Raw genomic sequence first — 22,973 nt, forward strand, 5'->3', positions numbered from 1 at the left:
GAGAAAGCAATTTCATTGTGTATTAGCCATGGCTGAAGAAGTTAATAGTCCAGATCCGGGCTTTACTTGCAGAGATTCACAGCACTTAACCAGAAAGATTAGACATAGTAGTGGCCCAACGCCGAAGGGGGTGAGAAACTGCTTTGTTTGTTACACGGTGACAGCTGATCATTCCTTCTACGCACCATAAACGAATATTGGGTTCTCTGGAGTCAGGGATTAGCGCCATAGCCGAATATCGCATTCTCTGGTGTCAGGGATTAGCGCCATAGCCGAATATTGCGTTCTCTGGTGTCAGGGATTAGCGCCTAGCCGAATATTGCATTCTCTGGAGTCAGGGATTAGCGCCATAGCTGAATACTGGGTTCTCTGGAGTCAGGGATTAGCGCCATAGCCGAATATCGCATTCTCTGGTGTCAGAGATTAGCGCCTAGCCGAATATTGCGTTCTCTGGAGCCAAGGATTAGCGCCATAGCCGAATATTGCATTCTCTGGAGTTAGGGATTAGCGCCATAGCCGAATATCGCATTCTCTGGAGTCAGGGATTAGCGCCATAGCCGAATATTGCGTTCTCTGGAGTCAGGGATTAGCGCCATAGCCGAATATTACATTTTCTGGAGTCAGGGATTAGCGCCTAGCCGAATATTGCATTCTCTGGTGTCAGGGATTAGTGGCATAGCCAAATATTGCTTTCTCTGGAGTCGGGGATTAGCGCCATAGCCGAATATTGCATTCTCTGCAGTCAGGGATTAGCGCCATAGCCGAATATTGCATTCTCTGGTGTCAGGGATTAGCGCCATAGCCGAATATTGCATTCTCTGGTGTCAGGGATTAGCGCCTAGCCGAATATTGCATTCTCTGGTGTCAGGGATTAGCGCCATAGCCGAATATTGCATTCTCTGGTGTCAGGGATTAGCGCCATAGCCGAATATTGCATTCTTTGGTGTCAGGGATTAGCGCCATAGCCGAATATTACATTCTCTGGTGTCAGGGTTTGGCGCCATAGCCGATTATTAAGTTTTCTGGAGTCAGGGATTAGCGCCTAGCCGAATATTGCATTCTCTGGTGTAAGGGTTTGGCGCCATAGCTGAATATCGCATTATCTGGAGTCAGGGATTAGCGCCATAGCTGAATATTGCGTTCTCTATTGTAAGGGTTTGGTACCATAGCCGAATATTGCATTCTCTGCGGTCAGGGATTAGCGCCATAGCCGGATATTGCATTCTCTGGTGTCAGGGATTAGCGCCATAGCCGAATATTGCATTCTCTGGTGTCAGGGATTAGCGCCATAGCCGAATATTGCATTCTCTGGTGTCAGGGATTATCGCCATAGCCGAATATTGCGTTCTTTAATGTAAGGGTTTGGTGCCATAGCCGAATATTGCATTTTCTGGTGTCAGGGATTAGCGCCATAGCTGAATATTGCGTTCTCTATTGTAAGGGTTTGGTGCCATAGCCGAATATTGCATTCTCTGGTGTCAGGGATTATCGCCATAGCCGAATATTGCGTTCTTTAATGTAAGGGTTTGGTGCCATAGCCGAATATTGCATTTTCTGGTGTCAGGGATTAGCGCCATAGCTGAATATTGCGTTCTCTATTGTAAGGGTTTGGTGCCATAGCCGAATATTGCATTCTCTGGAGTCAGGGATTAGCGCCATAGCCGAATATTGCATTTTCTGGTGTCAGGGATTAGCGCCATAGCCGAATATTGCATTCTCTGGAGTCCGGGATTAGTGCCATAGCCAAATATTGCATTCTCTGGATTCAGGGATTAGCGCCATAGCCGAATATTGCGTTCTCTAATGTAAGGGTTTGGTGCCATAGCCGAATATTGCATTTTCTGGTGTCAGGGATTAGCGCCATAACCGAATATTGCATTCTCTGGTGTCAGGGATTAGCGCCATAGCCGAATATTGCATTCTCTGGTGTCAGGGATTAGCGCCTAGCCGAATATTGCATTCTCTGGTGTCAGGGATTAGCGCCATAGCCGAATATTGCATTCTCTGGAGTCAGGGATTAGCGCCATAGCCGAATATTGCACTCTCTGGTGTCAGGGATTAGCGCCATAGCCGAATATTACATTCTCTGGTGACAGGGTTTGGCGCCATAGCCGATTATTAAGTTTTCTGGAGTCAGGGATTAGCGCCTAGCCGAATATTGCATTCTCTGGTGTAAGGCTTTGGCGCCATAGCTGAATATCGCATTATCTGGAGTCAGGGATTAGCGCCATAGCTGAATATTGCGTTCTCTGCAGTCAGGGATTAGTGCCATAGCCAAATATTGCTTTCTCTGGAGTCGGGGATTAGCGCCATAGCCGAATATTGCATTCTCTGGTGTCAGGGATTAGCGCCATAGCCGAATATTGCATTCTCTGCGGTCAGGGATTAGCGCCATAGCCGAATATTGCATTCTCTGGTGTCAGGGATTAGCGCCATAGCCGAATATTGCATTCTCTGGTGTCAGGGATTAGCGCCTAGCCGAATATTGCATTCTCTGGTGTCAGGGATTAGCGCCATAGCCGAATATTGCATTCTCTGGTGTCAGGGATTAGCGCCATAGCCGAATATTGCATTCTCTGGTGTCAGGGATTAGCGCCATAGCCGAATATTACATTCTCTGGTGTCAGGGTTTGGCGCCATAGCCGATTATTAAGTTTTCTGGAGTCAGGGATTAGCGCCATAGCCGAATATTGCATTCTCTGGTGTCAGGGATTAGCGCCATAGCCGAATATTGCATTCTCTGGTGTAAGGGTTTGGCGCCATAGCTGAATATCGCATTATCTGGAGTCAGGGATTAGCGCCATAGCTGAATATTGCGTTCTCTATTGTAAGGGTTTGGTGCCATAGCCGAATATTGCATTCTCTGGAGTCAGGGATTAGCGCCATAGCCGAATATTGCATTTTCTGGTGTCAGGGATTAGCGCCATAGCCGAATATTGCATTCTCTGGAGTCCGGGATTAGTGCCATAGCCAAATATTGCATTCTCTGGATTCAGGGATTAGCGCCATAGCCGAATATTGCGTTCTCTAATGTAAGGGTTTGGTGCCATAGCCGAATATTGCATTTTCTGGTGTCAGGGATTAGCGCCATAGCTGAATATTGCATTCTCTGGTGTCAGGGATTAGTGCCATAGCCGAATATTGCATTCTCTGGTGTCAGGGATTAGCGCCTAGCCGAATATTGCATTCTCTGGTGTCAGGGATTAGCGCCATAGCCGAATATTGCATTCTCTGGTGTCAGGGATTAGCGCCATAGCCGAATATTGCATTCTCTGGAGTCAGGGATTAGCGCCATAGCCGAATATTGCATTCTCTGGTGTCAGGGATTAGCGCCATAGCCGAATATTACATTATCTGGTGTCAGGGTTTGGCGCCATAGCCGATTATTAAGTTTTCTGGTGTCAGGGATTAGCGCCATAGCCGAATATTGCATTCTCTGGTGTAAGGGTTTGGCGCCATAGCTGAATATCGCATTATCTGGAGTCAGGGATTAGCGCCATAGCTGAATATTGCGTTCTCTATTGTAAGGGTTTGGTGCCATAGCCGAATATTGCATTTTCTGGTGTCAGGGATTAGCGCCATAGCCGAATATTGCATTTTCTGGTGTCAGGGATTAGCGCCATAGCCGAATATTGCATTCTCTGGAGTCCGGGATTAGTGCCATAGCCAAATATTGCATTCTCTGGAGTCAGGGATTAGCCATAGCCGAATATTGCGTTCTCCAATGTAAGGGTTTGGTGCCATAGCCAAATATTGCATTCTCTGGAGTCAGAGATTAGCGCCATAGCCGAATATTGCATTCTCTGGTGTCAGGGATTAGCGCCATAGCCGAATATTACATTCTCTGGTGTCAGGGTTTGGCGCCAGAGCCGAATATTACATTCTCTGGTGTAAGGGTTTGGCGCCAGAGCCGAATATCGCATTCTCTGGAGTCAGGGATTAGCGCCATAGCCGAATATTGCATTCTCTGGTGTCAGGGATTAGCGCCTAGCCGAATATTGCATTCTCTGGTGTCAGGGATTAGCGCCATAGCCGAATATTGCATTCTCTAGTGTCAGGGATTAGCGCCATAGCCGAATATTGCATTCTCTGGTGTCAGGGATTAGCGCCATAGCTGAACATTGCATTTTCTGGAGTCAGGGATTAGCGCCATAGCCGAATATTGCATTCTCTGGAGTCAGGGATTAGCGCCATAGCCGAATATTGCATTCTCTGGAGTCCGGGATTAGCGCCTAGCCGAATATTGCATTCTCTGGTGTAAGGGTTTGGCGCCATAGCTGAATATCGCATTCTCTGGAGTCAGGGATTAGCGCCATAGCTGAATATTGCATTCTCTAGTGTAAGGGTTTGGTGCCATAGCCAAATATTGCATTCTCTGGAGTCAGGGATTAGCGCCATAGCCAAATATTGCATTCTCTGGAGTCAGGGATTAGCGCCATAGCCGAATATTGCATTCTCTGGTGTCAGGGATTAGCGCCATCACCGAATATTGCATTCTCTGGAGTCAGGGATTAGCGCCATAGCTGAATATTACGTTCTCTAGTGTATGGGTTTTGTTGCATAGCCGAATATTGCGTTCTCTGGTGTCAGGGATTAGCGCCATAGCCGAATATTGCGTTCTCTGGAGTCAGGGATTAGCGCCATAGCCAAATATTGCATTCTCTGGTGTCGGGGTTTAGCGCCATAGCCGAATATTGCGTTCTCTGGTGTCAGGGTTTGGCGCCATAGCCGAATATTGCATTCTCTGGAGTCAGGGTTTGGCGCCATAGCTGAATATTGCATTCTCTAGTGTATGGGTTTTGTTGCATAGCCGAATATTGCGTTCTCTGGTGTCAGGGATTAGCGCCATAGCCGAATATTGCGTTCTCTGGAGTCAGGGATTAGCGTCATAGCCAAATATTGCATTCTCTGGTGTCAGGGTTTGGCGCCATAGCCGAATATTGTATTCTCTGGAGTCAGGGATTAGCGCCATACCCGAATATTGCATTCTCTGGTGTCAGGGTTTGGCGCCATAGCCGAATATTACATTTTCTGGAGTCAGGGATTAGCGCCTAGCTGAATATTGCATTCTCTGGTGTAAGGATTTGGCGCCATAGCCGAATATCGCATTTTCTAGAGTCAGGGATTAGCGCCATAGCCGAATATTGCATTCTCTGGTGTCAGGGATTAGCGCCATAGCCGAATATTGCATTCTCTGGAGTCAGGGATTAGCCATAGCCGAATATTGCATTCTCTGGAGTCAGGATTTAGCGCCATAGCCGAATATTGCATTCTCTGGAGTCAGGGATTAGCGCCATAGCTGAATATTGCGTTCTCTAGTGTAAGGGTTTGGTGCCATAGCCAAATATTGCATTCTCTGGAGTCAGGGATTAGCGCCATAGCCAAATATTGCATTCTCTGGAGTCAGGGATTAGCGCCATAGCCGAATATTGCATTCTCTTGTGTCAGGGATTAGCGCCATCACCGAATATTGCATTCTCTGGAGTCAGGGATTAGCGCCATAGCTGAATATTGCGTTCTCTAGTGTATGGGTTTTGTTGCATAGCCGAATATTGCGTTCTCTGGTGTCAGGGATTAGCGCCATAGCCGAATATTGCGTTCTCTGGAGACAGGGATTAGCGCCATAGCCAAATATTGCATTCTCTGGTGTCGGGGTTTAGCGCCATAGCCGAATATTGCATTCTCTGGTGTCAGGGTTTGGCGCCATAGCCGAATATTGCATTCTCTGGAGTCAGGGTTTGGCGCCATAGCTGAATATCGCATTCTCTGGAGTCAGGGATTAGCGCCATAGCTGAATATTGCGTTCTCTAGTGTAAGGGTTTGGTGCCATAGCCAAATATTGCATTCTCTGGAGTCAGGGATTAGCGCCATAGCCGAATATTGCATTCTCTGGTGTCAGGGATTAGCGCCATCGCCGAATATTGCATTCTCTGGAGTCAGGGATTAGCGCCATAGCTGAATATTGCATTCTCTAGTGTATGGGTTTTGTTGCATAGCCAAATATTGCGTTCTCTGGTGTCAGGGATTAGCGCCATAGCCGAATATTGCGTTCTCTGGATTCAGGGATTAGCGCCATAGCCAAATATTGCATTCTCTGGTGTCAGGGTTTGGCGCCATAGCCGAATATTGCATTCTCTGGAGTCAGGGATTAGCGCCATACCCGAATATTGCATTCTCTGGTGTCAGGGTTTGGCGCCATAGCCGAATATTACATTTTCTGGAGTCAGGGATTAGCGCCTAGCCGAATATTGCATTCTCTGGTGTAAGGGTTTAGCGCCATAGCCGAATATTGCATTCTCTGGAGTCAGGGATTAGCCATAGCCGAATATTGCATTCTCTGGAGTCAGGATTTAGCGCCATAGCCGAATATTGCATTCTCTGGAGTCAGGGTTTAGCGCCATAGCAGAATATTGCATTCTCTGGAGTCAGGATTTAGCGCCATAGCCGAATATTGCATTCTCTGGAGTCAGGGATTAGCGCAATAGCAGAATATTGCATTCTGTAGAGTCAGGGTTTAGCGCCAGAGCCGAATATTGCATTCTGTAGAGTCAGGGTTTAGCGCCAGAGCCGAATATTGCATTCTGTAGAGTCAGGGTTTAGCGCCAGAGCCGAATATTGCATTCTATAGAGTCAGGGTTTAGCGCCATAGCCGAATATTGCATTCTCTGGAGTCAGGGTTTAGCGCCATAGCAGAATATTGCATTCTGTAGAGTCAGGGTTTAGCGCCAGAGCCGAATATTGCATTCTATAGAGTCAGGGTTTAGCGCCATAGCCGGATATTGCATTCTGTAGAGACCGGGTTTAGCACCATAGCCCCATAGTTTCTAAATTAGGACATCACATCAAAGACCAAAAAACACTGAGCTAGACGGTACAAGTGGTACACCTAAATGTCCCCTCCTCCCATCACAGCACATTGGGTGCCATCATTCTGACTCTCTCCGCAATTACCCTGGAATATCTAACTGTACACCACATATTTGCACGTCTGTCTCTATGAGACGCCTTTGTGTCGTTGACTGCACTTTTTAAAAGAATTAAAGGGGTATTCCCAAAATAGCAAGTTTTTCATAACTTGCTGATCATTGGGGGTCCGACTGAACAGGACTCTGCAGAGCCCAGTCTAGGATGGAACTGGGGTGCACATACTCTGCCTCCATTCCATTCATTCTCTACGAGACTGCTGGAGAAAGCAGAGTACAGTGTTCGCCTATGTCCAGCAGTCCCAAAGGCAACGATTGGAGCGGAGGTCAAGCTGTATTCTACATGGGGGCCCTGCAGAGTTCAGTCAGACCCCCAGCGATTCTCTTGCTATTTTGGAAATAATCATTTAACAAAGTATGCTAATGTAAACTGCTCAGACAGTAGCTAAAAGAAAAACCCTGGATGTGGAGTCCCTTTACACGTGTATAAGCCATGAGTTGGGGACACAAGCTGTAGCGTATTTTCTGGACTTGAATTCATCGGGGGATAGGAGACACGATTCGTTTCTGTTGGATCTGCTGCTGTTTATCCTGGATAGGAACTTCTTCACCTTTGACCGTGTCTTCTATAGGCAAGTGAGGGGCACGGCTATGGGGGCTCGCTGTGCCCCGGCTTATGCCAACCTCTTTTTGGGGTGGTGGGAGGCTACCAGGGTGTACTGTCTGGAGGGGTATGCCAAATATGTTATCAAGTGGCTTCGATATATTGATGATGTTCTATTCCTCTGGACAGGCACCCTGGATGAGTGTCAGGAATTTGTCAAGACACTAAATGAAAATCCATGGAACATCCGATTGACATCTCATTACTCCCAAGTGGATATTGAATTCCTGGACCTTAAACTGAGTGTGAGGGAGACAAAAATCAATACCACCTTGTATCGGAAGCCTACAGCTACTAATAGTCTCCTCCACTTCAATAGTTTCCATCCTCAACATTTGAAGACAGGCATTCCGAGAGGACAGTTTTTCAGAGTCAAGAGGAACTGTAGCCAGCAAGATGACTTCGACAGATGCTCTCGGGAACTCACTACACGCTTTCGTGAACGTGGATACCCACACAAGGTAATCTCTCGCGCTTTTGTTGCAGCAAGAGATAGCGACAGGTCGGTTCTCTTACATCCTCGTGCTAAGACATCTGTTAAACCATTGGGGGTTATTACGGCCTATAATAACCAGTGGACGGATGTAAGAAATATCCTCTCCAAATATTGGGGTATTTTGCGTAGTGAGGTCAGATTGCAACCACACATTGCTACTCAACCGAGTCTAATAGCTAGGAGGGCTAAAAATTTGAGGGACTGTTTGAGCCATAGCCATTTTCAGCGGCCAACCAAGAGGTTGAATAGGGGGGTCAGACTCACGGGTACATTCCCTTGTGGGAATTGTAATGTTTGTCCCTATATGGTTGGTGATAGAGTTATTACCTTGCCCACTTTGCCTTTACAGATCTCCACTAAGGCTTACTTCAATTGCAAATCTCGGAACCTGGTGTACGCTTTGATATGCCCGTGCCGTAAGGTGTATGTCGGACAGACTACACAGGAGTTGAGGAAACGCATACAGCAACACTTCTCAAATATTTCCATGGCTAAAGCGGATAAGGCTAAAGGAAAGACTTTAACGTCAGTGGCTACACACTACCTGGACGAACATAACTCCCAACTGGTGGATACCAAGATACTTGGATTGGAGGGCGTTCAAACGAACATTAGAGGGGGCAATGTGACCCTGGAACTTTTGAGGCGTGAATCTAGATGGATTTTCGATCTTAATTGTCTAACTCCTTTTGGTCTCAATGAGGACCTTCTATTTACAGGGTTTTACAAACAAACCTGATTGAATTGGCCTCCCCTGGGTTATCTACTATAGCGACCTATATGTCTTTCTGTACCACCTATGGTGTCCGTGGTTGCAGGGGGCAATATGAGTCTCTACTATGGTATCTACGATTTTTTGTCCCTGTATTCATGAGTATATGTTGGTGGGCGCAATAAAGATTACTCCTTCATGAGGTACTGTATATCTATAGGGGGTCTTTGTGTTCTCTAATCCCTAAGTGTACCACTGTTTTTCATCTTAGGGCCAGGATATTCGGGTATTCAGATTGGCTCCCCTGTGCCACTACACTTAATAAGGCCTTTCGGGTATAGTCGTGGGGTTTGCTGTAAATGCCCTTTAATATTTGGCACCTCTACTATATCTTTGATAGTCTGTGAGTTTCTTGTCCACTGTGTACCTTCCATTATAATATCGTTGCAAGTTCATGTGCGTTAATGTATTTTTCATTCTATGGGGTTAGGGTGTAACCCTACAGTAAATAGGGTCCATCTAAAGCATTTTGATAGTCCTGGTTATTCTATACAGGCTCCTAACGCTATGCAGCGTAGGAGTATGCGCAGTGTGATTGTTACGCTGCTCCTGAACACACAGGACATGAGGGGGTTAACTGGTTAGTTATGTAGCGTTGGCTGCATGCATTCATTCGTTTGGTGTTTTATTGCATTCCTGCACAGTTACTGCAGTGGATGCGTTCTACACTGTGTGGACACTTCTACTTTGAAGTGCTCACTGAATGGCATCCTGATTGCCTGGGTAATTTTGGGTATTTCTTATTATACGACGCAGGAGCCTGTGTAGAGCGATCTCAGTATTGCTCCAGGCTATACTTATGTGGCAACAGCATCTGATCGGTATGTGCTAGCTGGCGCTTGTACTTGCTGCATCTATGGGTGGTATCGTAGCGTGGTGCATGGAGCGGTTCCCTCTCATGGCATTAGCGCTCACATACTTTATTGGCAGTATGACAGCTCATACAGTGTATTTGGCTCATCTTAATGCGTCTTGACAGCTCTGATATTTTTTGCAGGTTTCTATCACTATGCGGCGCAGGAGCATGCGCTGTGCGATCGTTACGCAGTTTCTGAACATATGGGTTAGTAGTGGTTTACTGGTTGGATTTATGTAGCGTAATTTGCGCTCATTCATCCTACTGGTATCCTATGGTCCTTTGCATAGCCAATATGGTGGATACATTATGTTTTATACTGTGTGGGCACCTCTATTTTTCAAACGATTTTGTGTGCTTTGATTGCCTGGATTATTCGGTTTGGGCATTCATTAATATGCGACAGGAGCCTGTGTAGAGCGATCCCAGCATTGCTCCAGGCTGCACATGTGTGACACTGACATCTGATCGGTATGTGCCAGCCGGCACTTGCATTTGCTGCAGTTATGGATTACATTGCAGCGTGGTGCATGTAGTGGCTCCCTCATACCGAAGGGTTAAACTCTGGAAGCATTTCTTGTCTCCCCGGCAACTGTATTTTCACACCAATCAGCGTTCGATGCCGGAGCATGCTCAGATGGGGGAGATTCTCCATGTTGGTGTGACTCATACTACTCCATGCGGCCGATCTAGCAGCAGCACAGCTGATTATGGTAATGCTATTCATTTATGTGTTATATAAGGGGCAAGTACTTGGTCTTTAAATTACCCCTGACGAAGCTGCCCGGTGTGGTGGCGATACGCGTTGGGTCTCCTTGTAGCCCACATTAGGACTCTTTTTCCAGGCGCTATAGGCTTGGGCATCATGTGCCCTGGGTAATATGCTATCTCTACAGCTCACACTATCTTGGTGCTATTTTTCTGTATAGTGGCATGTTAGATTGTTGGTCACATGCTATTGAGGCATTATGCTGATATATTTTTTGCTGCTTGACATTTATGTACCGTTATGTACACACCTGTCGTCTCTACTTGCTAGGCAGGTTTGTGCATGTGTGTCCCTTATCTAGCACTTGCAGTGCAGGGATTTGTATGTCTATGTGGGCTTTATACTCTTGCTATTTTGCATTCACACTATTAGTGGTCTGTTCCCATTTGCAGTACCCAGGGGAGTGCCCAGGTAGCTTGGCCTATTTCTTTCATTCTATGAGCAATTTGGTTCTAGGTAATTACATCATATGTACATGACTCGAGTCCTATGTGGGGTACGGCCGTATTAGGGGCTGTTGTGTATAGCATTTGTATGCTTTTTAAGTGTTTTTATATGTCCATGTGTTTGTTACCCTTGTTTGTATATATATTTCAATAAAGCTGTGTATATATAATTTTTCGCCATTTCCTTGTTGTGGTGATCCCCTTTCTTAGGACCTTGTCTGTTTCACCTTTTGTGTAAAAGAAAAACTCTGGCCCTTCAGGGACAATGGGTATATTTGACAAAAAAGGCTAAGTTTCTGCACTGAGGGTGTGGCCCTCGATATAGGAAAGTGCAAACCTTAGACCCAATGAGGCTGAGATATTTGCTTTGAAAATCTATGTCCGAATGGCTATAATTCTCTCCTGTTCTCCTCTAGTAATAGATTGTACAATTGGCTGAAATGAACATATATGTTACGGAGAAGGCAGGCCTGTCCCTCAGCTGTTGGCCAAGCGACCATACATCCATTTAGTAAGAAGAAGGGAGAGGAGCGCTGAATAAAGCATGAAGCATTACTTTATGGGCTCATTCAGACGTCTGTGCCAACTGGTCCAAGCACGGACTAGCTGTGGCTCTCCTCATATATTTCTATGAGGCTGTCACACGACTCACGGCCAGTCTGTGCCTTGTGGTCCGATCTCGGACATCTGAATGAGCCTCTATAAACAGTAAAAATGCATCTCACATTTCTTATATATGGCATTTGGGGCTATTTTTGCATTATATGACAACCATTCTAGAGTAAAACTGCTAAATAAAGTTTAGAGAAGAAACAGATAGTTATAAAGATTTATGACGACATGTAAGGTTTTTTTTTCAGTTGCGGTTGCATAAACAAAGTACCACATGTACTCACATTATGGCGCACTGTAGCATCGGCATAGTGCGAACTTTAGGCACATGACATAATTACAAAGTGGTTTTGTCAATCCAAGGCTGCACTGCCCGGAATACACCAGTATGGAGGTTCTGCGCTATACCTTATCCCACGGGCAGCCAGAACTTTACCACCATCTAGTGGACATCATTAGAACTGTCACAAATATTACAGAACTTTCTCTGTCACAGTAATGCAATACATGACATATTAGAAAACAAGACAAGCACCGCATACCAATATATTATACACAATGTTTTGGAAAATACATTTTTTTTTAAATGGGCTGCCGAAAGCTGCCTTTTACTGGCAGCCCCATAGAGAATAAATGAAGCAGTGGTCGGGTGCCTCACCTGCTGCAGTAGTTTCTAATGAGAGAAAAATTCCCCCTGGGTCCCAGCAGTAAGACCCCCACTGATCAGCAAGTTATCGCCTATTATTTGGATAGGTGATGACTTGTTTTCACGTTTTTGATTGTCTAAATATTCTCTTCTAACATTTATCAATGAAAGGAATGATAAGCTGGTGACTAACGGAAGCACGGCTAAAGGCGAGTAATAATGAAGATTGAATTGCAAGTATTAGAATGCCTTCCATCCCTTACGCCTAATGTTCAAGATCTGATTGAAAAAGTAATAACAATAATAAGGTTTAATACACATTAAATTCTGAAACTAGACCGAGTGCTGGCCATCTTTACGTTGTTCACTTGTATGATTTATCTGGATTCCACTCTGAGTGACGGCGTCATTGTATAACCCTCATAATATGTAATGCATGAGGCCGGATTCATCTTCCACATGTCAGGTCACATACTGAAATATTCAGAATTGATATGATTTAAAATGCCATAATGTTGTTGTTGTGTGTGCTATCAACTTTTCAATAAAACGAGTTAAAAAACAAAAGTATCAGAATGCAGCAGGATTAATTAGAAGTTTATACAATAAGTGGGAAAACAAAGCATAATCGGAAGAAACCTACCCTCTTCTCCATGTCCGATTTGCCTTGCTCTGCCTGTAAGGCCTTTCTCATCCCAAAGGCCACACTGCTTTCATACAGAGTCTGGTACGCAGAAATGGTCATGTGTATCTCATCACGCACCCTCAGCAGTAACACACCACGCTCAGCACAGTTGATGGTCACCTGTCGGATAAGTTCATCTGAAAAGCACAACAGAAATGTATATTGTTAGAACTAGTGTGTATATATATATATATATATATATATATATATATATATACTGTATATATAATATTACAAATGGCTTAATTTATCACTAAATGTAAAATAATACAAATATGTATTGGCTGATGCTTTCACTAAAAAACAAACCACTAAATGTACTAAAATACAGCAGGTGAAAAGTATTGAACACGTCACCAATTTTCTAGGTAAATATATTTCTAAAGGTGCTATATTGACATGAAATTCTCACCAAGTGTCGGTAGCAACCTGTCCAATCCATACAGGCAAAGAAATCAAATCATAGATGTTCATAAATTATGTGTAGTAATGGGAAATGACACAGGGAAAAAGTGTTGAACACACTTACTGAAATGTATTTACTATCTCGTACAAACAATTTTGTTGGTGATGACAAATTTAAGACGCCTCCTGTATGGAGAAACTAGTTGCAGGCATTGCTCAGGTATGATTTTGGCCCACTTTTCCACACAAACACTCTTAAAACCCTGAAGGTTCCGTGGGCTCCTTCTATGAACTCTGAGCTTTAGTTCCTTCCATACATTTTGTATCGGTTTCAGGTCAGGTGATTGGCTAAGCGGTTCTAGCAGCTTTATCTTCTTTCTCTGAAACCAATTGAGAGTTTCCTTGGCTGTGTGTTTGGGATCATTGTCTTGCTGAAATGTCCACCCTCATTTTATCATCTTCATGCTGGTAGATAGCAGCAGATTTTTATCAGCATGGTCTCGGTACATTTGTCCATTTATCCTTACTTCAGTTACATGAAGTCTTCCTCTACTGTATACTGAAAAACAGCCCCACATCATTATGTTTCCACCTGTAAACTTCACTTTTGGTATGGTGTTTTTGGGGTGATATACCTTGCCTTTTGGCCTTCAAACATGGTGTTGAACACACTTACTGAAATTTATTTACTATCTCGTACAAACAATTTTTTTGGTGATGACAAATTTAAGACGCCTCCTGTATGGAGAAACTAGTTGCAGGAATTGCTCAGGAGTGATTTTGGCCCACTTTTCCACACAAACTCTCTTCAAACCCTGAAGGTTCCGTGGGCTCCTTCTATGAACTCTGAGCTTTAGTTCCTTCCATACATTTTGTATCGGTTTCAGGTCAGGTGATTGGCTGAGCCATTCTTGCAGCTTTATCTTCTTTCTCTGAAACCAATTGAGAGTTTCCTTGGCTGTGTGTTTGGGATCATTGTCTTGCTGAAATGTCCACCCTCATTTTATCTTCATCATGCTGGTAGATAGCAGCAAATTTTTATCAGCATGGTCTCGGTACATTTGTCCATTTATCCTTACTTCAGTTACATGAAGTCTTCCTCTGCTGTATACTGAAAAACAGCCCCACACCATTATGTTTCCACCTGCAAACTTCACTTTTGGTATGGTGTTTTTGGCGTGATATACATTGCCTTTTGGCCTTCAAACATGGTGTGTATTAATTATAGCATCCAAATAGTTCAATTTTGGTCTCAGCTGACCAGACTATATTCTCCAAGTATTTCACAGACTTGCCTAAATGTACTTGAGCAAACTTTACACACCCATTGACAGAGATGTTATCATAGCCACTACCTATGATAACATCTCTGTCAAGGGATGTTCTGCCCTGTTTTTCCTGATGATATTGTGCCATATCCCCTGATGAGTCATTTGAAAAATCATGTCGGGAGGCACGCAGGTGGACTGCCTTTGTAAGGGCAGCAATCTGGGCTGAAAGGGTCAATCTGTCTGATCAGGGACTGACCAGGCATTGTGCCAGGACTCCTTTAACTTTGCCTGAAGGGACTATCTGCACAACACACTCCTTGGTGACAGTCCACAGGAATTGGGTGAGATTGTTCCCTGTATCTCTTTATACACATATTCAGCAATGCATGATATTGAAGTATTTAATAATCAATGGCATGTGCTGTGTTATGAATATATACAGACTAGTCTTGGTCTAGCCATTTTTGAGACTTTCCCAAACAGAGATGGAGGCACTTTTGAGCACTATAGTATAATGTTTTGTAGTCATGTAAGTTTTGATTTCCTTCTATCTGGGCTGCTAGCCTATTTAAAAAAAAACTTAGCAAAAGTTAAGGTTTATCTTCGATACATGCTATATACCCTCAATAGTGCTCACTGGAACCTTCAGTAGTTTAGAAACTCTTCTGTAATTAATGTCATCAGTATGTTTTGCAACAATAAGGTTGTGAAGGTCTTGAGACAGCTCACTGGTTTTTACTCATCATGAGATGTTTCTTGTGTGGCTCCTTGGTAATGAGACACCTTTTTATAGGCCATCAGTTAAACCAGCTGATATTATATTTCACTACATAGCAGGATTGCTTTCTAATTGCTGACAGATTTCAGCAGGTGTCATGACATTCCATGGATTTTTGTACCTCACTTTCTTCATGTGTTCAATACTTTTTCCCTGTGTCATTTCTCATTATTATACATAACTTAGTTTAGGGAAATTTATGGTTTGATTTCTCTGCATGTGGGGATTGGATGGATTGTTACCAATATCTGGTGAGAATTTCACATCAATAGTACCTTTAGAAATATATTTTCTTAGAAAATTGGTGATGTGTTTAATAATTGTCATCTACTGTATACATATATTGTATTCTGATTGTTAACACAAATCCACTTGTGTTCTAATCTGATGCACTTGATCATTTGTAGGTGTATATGTCGATAGCAATATTTTTATTTATTTATATAGCTATTGACCTGCACAGAATCGTATATATGAGGCTTTAACATCTATTATATGTAGAAGTCCTCTTGTCAGTTTTGTTTCCTGCCTCATGTACTGGTTGTGTGACCATTTTCATCCTGTACTGTTGGATTAGTTTTCAGATATTTTTCATGCAATGTATTAATAACTATTTATGCTATTAATATACAGAATTGTTGCTAATTATCTGACAGAAGAATTCTGCGGTTTCAGCTGAAATCATAAAGCAGTCCCATACACATTAGATAGCTGCTGGCTGTACATGCATTTTTTTTTTTATATAGAGATGGGAATAGGGGCTTATTTATCTGTCAAGGGATAAAGGGATTTACCATGCTAAAATGCAAAATATATAATTCTTCCTTCCTCAGACATTTGCTGTCAGAGGACAATCAGGAAACCCCTATGCACATCATATAGTCTTTTGCTCTTGATGAAATTGACTGATTTAGATGACCTAACTTGAAACCTGAAATGTCACATGTGATTGCAGTTAAAGAAGTACTCCAAATGAATGAAACTTTTACATTGTTATTCCCATTATTCTACACCAGTGTTCCCCAAATCCAGCACTTGCTCAATACTAAATCGGACCTTTCAGCAATTTTTTTATGCTGAAAAAGAGACAAATTGTAATAGTAGCTGCAAAGTAGAATAAAACTTTTTTTTGCCTCTCCACTGTAGAGATATTAACGATGAAATATCCAAGTTCACGTGGGTGATATTAGATTAGTTTTCATTGGGGGCATGTACTTATGCCTCCTGTATAATGCTGACCAATCATAAGCAGGCAGCAACATAGAAGTGCAGAAGGATCTGTAATAATGTCATCCGGGTGACGAGTCCACAGATCCTGCTAGTCAGAGTCTGCAGCATGAAACATTTGGTGAAATGTTCTCTTTAAAGCAGATTTTTTAATGCAAAATAATCGTGAACAAGTATTCTTCAAACACTCGTTTCTTGATAATCTTTCAATGTAAACAGGCTGTCAATCACCCAATAAACAAGCAAAACACTCGTTCATCGGGTGAAATGATCTTTTGTGCAGTTCAAAAGATCATCATTTTCGGTGGTCTATCGTCCTGTGTAAACACGGCAGCTTTATGCTTGCTGAGTGATCTACTACAGATTGCCCAACGCACATCGTTTGCTTTGGTCTGCATTTGTAAACAGGCATTTAAACGATCGCCGATCAGTAAAGGTTTACCAATTGGCAGCCATATTGTGGAAATTCTGAAAACAGCATACAAACAAATAAGATCTGTTGTTGGGGCTTGAGGACTGGAGTTGGGAAACACTGATAGTAATTTCGTCAGGTCAGGTATTCTCCCATTGGTGTTCCTAGAATCCCTATGTTAGGGATCTTGCAGTCTTTGTTCGGAGTTCAGGTGAACAAAGCCTTATTATATTATATCCAACAATGCCGAACTGCAGGGTACCGAAGCATTGTGAGTAGAGCTCTCTGCGCACAGGACAGATCCCAGTTTCCCGAGCTTGTCTTTGCTGTAATTTTATATCCAGCTCCTCCTGTAAGTGAACGACATCCATCCTTGTGCTGGGGGTGCTCGACACCTGCTGGATCCACAGCTGATTGTTCTCCGTCCATTCTCTGTAACAGGACAAATTACATTATGATGATACACATGAAGACATAAAGTAAGAGGTATTATACAGAAAGACGGAATGTGCAAAGAAAGAACCAAGAAATGTGAGCTTGTTCATTCCTCGAGGAGCTCTCACACAATATTCTTTAGTATGAAGTCATACACCCTCTGGGCAGTGCCGGAATCCATCAGAAAACAGTCTCCAGAAGCCAAAGTCCACATGTAGCCATACGGCGGGGCCAGCAGAGAAAACCCAGCGGCAAATCCCAGACCAAACCAAATTGTGCTGCTAAATCTTCTTCAGGAAACAGCAGATCTCGCAAAACAAAAATAAATCACTAAGGGGTCAAGATCACACAACTGTATTTTTGGTTCTAGTCTTGTCCATTAAAACCGGACAGCACTCAGACCAATATTATTCAATAGGGCACTGCAGATGAGTGTTTTATTTAATGGACTGAATCTGTGCTTGTAAAAAATAGCATCATGTTCTAGTTTATTTGTTCTAGTATGTTGGATGAGACTCACCCATTCAAGTCTATGGGTGCCATATGGATTCCATATGAATCCGCAGCATAGGATCCATTTTTTTTACTGATACGTTACAGTTCTTTAACATAGAAACTGTAAATGGTCCTGTAAAGTGATGAATAAAAATTATTGTATATGGATGACAAATGAAAAATCTTTCTGGATGAAATTTGGATGATTTTTTTATACACTTGTGTGAACTTAACCTAGTGAAAGGCTTTAGCAGATGCAAGGAACGCAGCAATGTTGCAGGAGGCCAGGTAGTACAGAACACTAAGCAAGGAGGCCATAGAGCGGAGTGTAGCATATTTAAAGGGTTAATCTAACTAATTAAAGCTAACTTGGTGATCCCCACCGATCCCGAGGACGGGGCTCTGAAATGTCAGCTGGATATGGAGCAGTGCCATAGATAGCCAAGAGCTGCACGCCGCTACGTCCAGCAGTCCCATAGACAATGTAGGTGCAGAGCTTCTCTGGTCACTGCTCCATTCTGATGGAGACACCTAAGGTTGGTGATAACCCTTTATACTTTGGAGAATTTCTTTTGATTTCAGAATGCAAGTAAATAAGAATAGTGTCTGTAACAATGGCGGTGTTTTGTGAATTTTAATTCTGCTATTGAATTTGGGAAAATGACCGGGCCAATTTTTACAATTCTGACCACTGTCCATTTATGAGGTTATAACTCTGGAACGCTTCAACGGATCCCGGTGATTCTGACATTGTTTTCTCGTGACATATTGTACTTCATGTTAGTGGTAAAATTTCCTTGACATTACTTGAGTTTATTTGTGAAAAAAAACAAACGGAAATTTGGAGAAAATTTTGAAAATTTCGCAATTTTCCAACTTTTAATTTTCATGCCCTTAAATCACAGAGATATGTCACACAAAATACTTAATAAGTAACATTTCCCACATGTCTACTTTGCATCAGCACAATTTTGGAACCAAATTTTTTTTTTGTTAGGGAGTTATAAGGGTTAAAAGTTGACCAGCAATTTCTCATTTTTACACCATTTTTTTTAAGGGACCACATCACATTTGAAGTCACTTTGAGGGGTCTATATGATAGAAAATACCCAAGAGTGACACCATTCTAAAAACTGCACCCCTGAAGGTGCTCAAAACCACATTCAAGAAGTTTATTAACCCTTCAGGTGTTTCACAGGAATTTTTGGAATGTTTAAAAAAAAAATGAACATTTAACTTTTTTTCACAAAAAATTTATTTCAGATCCAATTTGCTTTATTTTACCAAGAGTAACAGGAGAAATTGGACCCCAAACATTGTTGTGCAATTTGTCCAGAGTATGCTCTTACCCCATATGTGGGGGGTAAACCACTGTTTGGGTGCATGGCAAAGCTCAGAAGGGAATGAGCGCCATTTAACTTTTCAATGCAAAATTGGCTGGAATTGAGATAGGATGTCATGTCTCGTTTGGAGAGCCCCTGATGTGCCTAAATAGTGGAAATCCCCCCAAAAGTTACCCCATTTTGGAAAGTAGACCCCACTAAGGAACTTATCTAGATGTGTGGTGAGCACTTTGAGCCCCCAAGTGTTTCACTAAAGTTTATAACGCACAGCCGTGAAAATAAAAAATCTTTTTTTTTTCCACAAAAATGATTTTTTAGCCCCCAGTTTTGTATTTTCCCAAGGGTAACAGGAGAAGCTGGACCCCAAAAGTTGTTGTCCAATTTGTCTTGAGTACGCTGATACCCCATATGTTGGAGAAAACTACTGTTTTGGCGCATGGCAGAGCTTGGAAGGGAAGAAGTGGCGTTTTGGAATGCAGAGTTTGATGGAATGGTCTGCTGGCTTCACGTTGCGTTTGAGGAGCCCCTGATGTACCTAAACAGAAGAAACCCCCCACAAGTGACCCCATATTGGAAACTAGACCCCCTAAGGAACTTATCTAGATGGTGGTGAGCACTTTGAGCCCCCAAGTGTTTCACTAAAGATTATAACTAGGGTTGAGCGAAACGGGTCGGCAATTTTCAGAAGTCGCCGACTTTTGGCAAAGTCGGGTTTCATGAAACCCGACCCGACCCCTGTGTGGGGTCGGCCATGAGGTCGGCGATCTTCTGAATCTGGAATCGGAATTCCGATACCGATTCCCGATATGTTTAAGATATCGGGAATTGGTATCGGAATTCAGATTTAAGTGTAAAATAAAGAATTAAAATAAAAAATATCGCCATACTTACCCTCTGACGGGCCCTGGTACTAACCGGGAACCTTCCTTCCTTAGAATCAGCCTTCCAGGACCTTGCGGTGACGTCGCGGTAACGTCGCGGCTTGTGATTGGTCGCGCGGCCCCCATGTGACCGCTCGCGCGACCAATCACAAGCCGTGACGTCACCGAAGGCCCTGGAAGGGCTGATTCTTAGGAAGGAAGGCTGTCGGAAAGAAGCAGGGCGTGTCCGAGGGTGAGTCTATACCTAATAGGAATATACTCACCCTCGGCTTCGTTCCGGCAGCCTTCCTTCCTAAGAATCAGCCCTTCCAGGGCCTTCGGTGACGTCACGGTGACGTCGCGGCTTGTGATTGGTCACGCGAGCGGTCACATGGGGGCCGCGCGACCAATCACAAGCCGCGACGTCACCGCAAGGTCTTGGAAGGCTGATTCTAAGGAAGGAAGGTTCCCGGTTAGTACCAGGGCCCGTCAGAGTGTAAGTATAGCGATATTTTTTATTTTAATTCTTTATTTTACACTTAAATATGGATCCCAGGGCCTGAAGGAGAGTTTCCGCTCCTTCAGACCCTGGGAACCATTGGAAACCCAATGCACTGCATTGGGTTTCGAGTTTCGGCTGACCCCGACCCCGACTTTTTTATAGGATCGGCCGATTTCACTCGACCCGACTTTTGAAAAAGTCGGGTTTCGTGAAACCCGACCCGATCCTATAAAAGTAAAGGTCGCTCAACCCTAGTTATAACGCAGAGCCGTGAAAATTAAAAAAAAAAAAAATTCTTCCACAAAAATGATTTTTTTAGCCCCTAGTTTTGAATTTTCACAAGGGTAACAGGATAAATTGGACCCCAAAAGTTGTTGTCCAATTTGTCATGAGTACGCTGATACCCCATATGTGGGGGTAAACCACTGTTTGGGCGCACGGCAGAGCTCGGAAGGGAAGGAGCACCGTTTTACTTTTTCAACGCAGAATTGGATGGAATTGAGATCGGATGTCATGTTGCGTTTGCAGAGCCCATGGTATGCCTAAACAGTGGAAACCTCCCAATTCTAACTCCAACCCTAACCCCAACACACCTCTAACCTTAATCCCAACCCTAACCATACCCCAACACACCCTTAACTCCAACACACCCTTAACTCTAATTTCAACCCTAACCACACCCATAACCTGAACACACCCCTAATCCCAACCCCAACCCACCTCTAACCCCAACACACCCCTAACCCTAATCCCCACCCTAACCATACCCTTAACCCTTACACACTCCTAACCCAACCGTAAACGTAATTCAAACCCTAACCCCAACTCTAGCCCTAACCTTAACTTTAGCCCCAACCCTAACTTTAGCCCCAACCCTAACCCTAACTTTAGCCCCAACTCTAACCCTAACTTTAGCTCCAACCCTAACCCTAATGGGAAAATGGAAATAAATAAATTTTTTTATTTTATTAGTTTTCCCTAAGGTGGTGATAAAGGGGGGTTTGATTTACTATTTATTGCAGGTTTTTATGTTTGGCAGCTGTCACACTAAAAGACGCTTTTAATAGCAAAAAATATTTTTTGCGTTACCACATTCTGGGAGCTATAATTTTTCCATATTTTGGTCCACAGAGTCATGTGATGTCTTGTTTTTTGTGGGACGAGTTGATGTTTTTATTGGTACCATGATCGGGCACATGACATTTTTTGATCACTTTTTATTCCGATTTTTGTAAGGCAGAATGAACAAAAACCAGTAATTTTGGCGCTTTTATACAATAAAAACGATTTTATAGAAAAAATAATTATTTTTACATCGCTTTATTATGAGGGCTATAACTGTTTTATTTTTTGCTGATGACGCCGTATGGTGGTTTATTTTTTTGCGGGACAAGAAGATGTTTTCGGCGGTACGATGTTTATTTATATCTGGCTTTTTGATCGTGTGTTATTCCACTTTTTGTTCGGCGGTATGATGATAAAGCATTGTTTTTTGCCTCGTTTTTTTTTTTTTTTTTTTTTACGGTGCTCACTGAATGGGTCAACTAGTGGGACAGTTTTATGGGTCAGGCTGTTACGGACACGGTGATACTAAATGCGTGTACTTTTATTGTTTTTTTTTATTTACATAAAGAAATGTATTTATTGGAACAATATATATTTTTTTTATTTATTTAGGGTTTTTTTTTTCTTACACATGTAAATATTTTTTTTTAACTTTTTTACTTTGTCCCAAGGTGGGACATCATTGTATAGTGTCAGATCGCTTGCAAGCCACTTCCCTGCACGACCTGGAAGGCGCCCCGTGGCTATCTTGGATCCGGGGCCTGCAGGGAGGAGGACGGAGGAGTTGCTCAAAACAACGCGATCACATCGCTTTGTTCCGAGGGTCTCAGGGAAGCACGCAGGGAGCCCCCTCCCTGCGCGATGCTTCCCTATGCTGCCGGATCAGCTGACACCCGGCCGCGATCGACCGCGCTCCCCCCGTGAGCGCGGCTGATCAGTGATGACGTACTATCCTGTCAGTGGTCATAGGGGCCCAGACCACCTCGACGGGATAGTGTGTCTAATGTCAGAAAGGGGTTAATGGAGGAAATCCACAATAAATATGTGACCAATCTGCAGAAACTACACGTCAATTCATGCGCAGATATTTGTCTGCAGTGTGTGAATGGGATTTGTTGATATCTCATCAATATGGCTGCTATTGTATTCCACTGCAGATTTTCTATCTGAAAATAGGAAAATCCCCAGCAGTTCGACTACATCTGAACCTAGCCTACGCCTCACTAGGAGACCAAGTGCTCTAAACAAAGCAGAGCAGTAGTGCGGCCATACGTGTGCTGTGCGCAGACACGATAATGAATAATTCTGCAG

The 22,973-nt window shown here is 43.4% G+C and overlaps 1 protein-coding gene and 1 long non-coding RNA gene across 2 annotated transcripts in view; one reads left to right on the forward strand and one right to left on the reverse strand.

Annotated features, from left to right (window-relative positions):
* Positions 1 to 22,973, reverse strand: part of DNALI1 (dynein axonemal light intermediate chain 1) — a 48,117-nt gene that overhangs the window by 11,106 nt on the left and 14,038 nt on the right. Inside the window, exons 4-5 of the mRNA XM_077295895.1 lie at positions 17,225 to 17,394; positions 12,828 to 13,006 (exon numbers count right to left, since the gene is read on the reverse strand). Of these exons, the coding sequence (XP_077152010.1) occupies positions 12,828 to 13,006; positions 17,225 to 17,394 (349 nt within the window). The remainder of the gene's footprint in view (positions 1 to 12,827; positions 13,007 to 17,224; positions 17,395 to 22,973) is intronic.
* LOC143818232 (uncharacterized) lies at positions 7,387 to 8,672 on the forward strand. The gene is made up of 3 exons (XR_013224402.1): positions 7,387 to 7,555; positions 7,717 to 8,048; positions 8,433 to 8,672. It is a non-coding gene; the product is annotated as an uncharacterized LOC143818232 (long non-coding RNA).

This window comes from Ranitomeya variabilis, chromosome 3 (assembly GCF_051348905.1).
Source record: "Ranitomeya variabilis isolate aRanVar5 chromosome 3, aRanVar5.hap1, whole genome shotgun sequence".
Lineage (NCBI taxonomy): Eukaryota > Metazoa > Chordata > Amphibia > Anura > Dendrobatidae > Ranitomeya > Ranitomeya variabilis.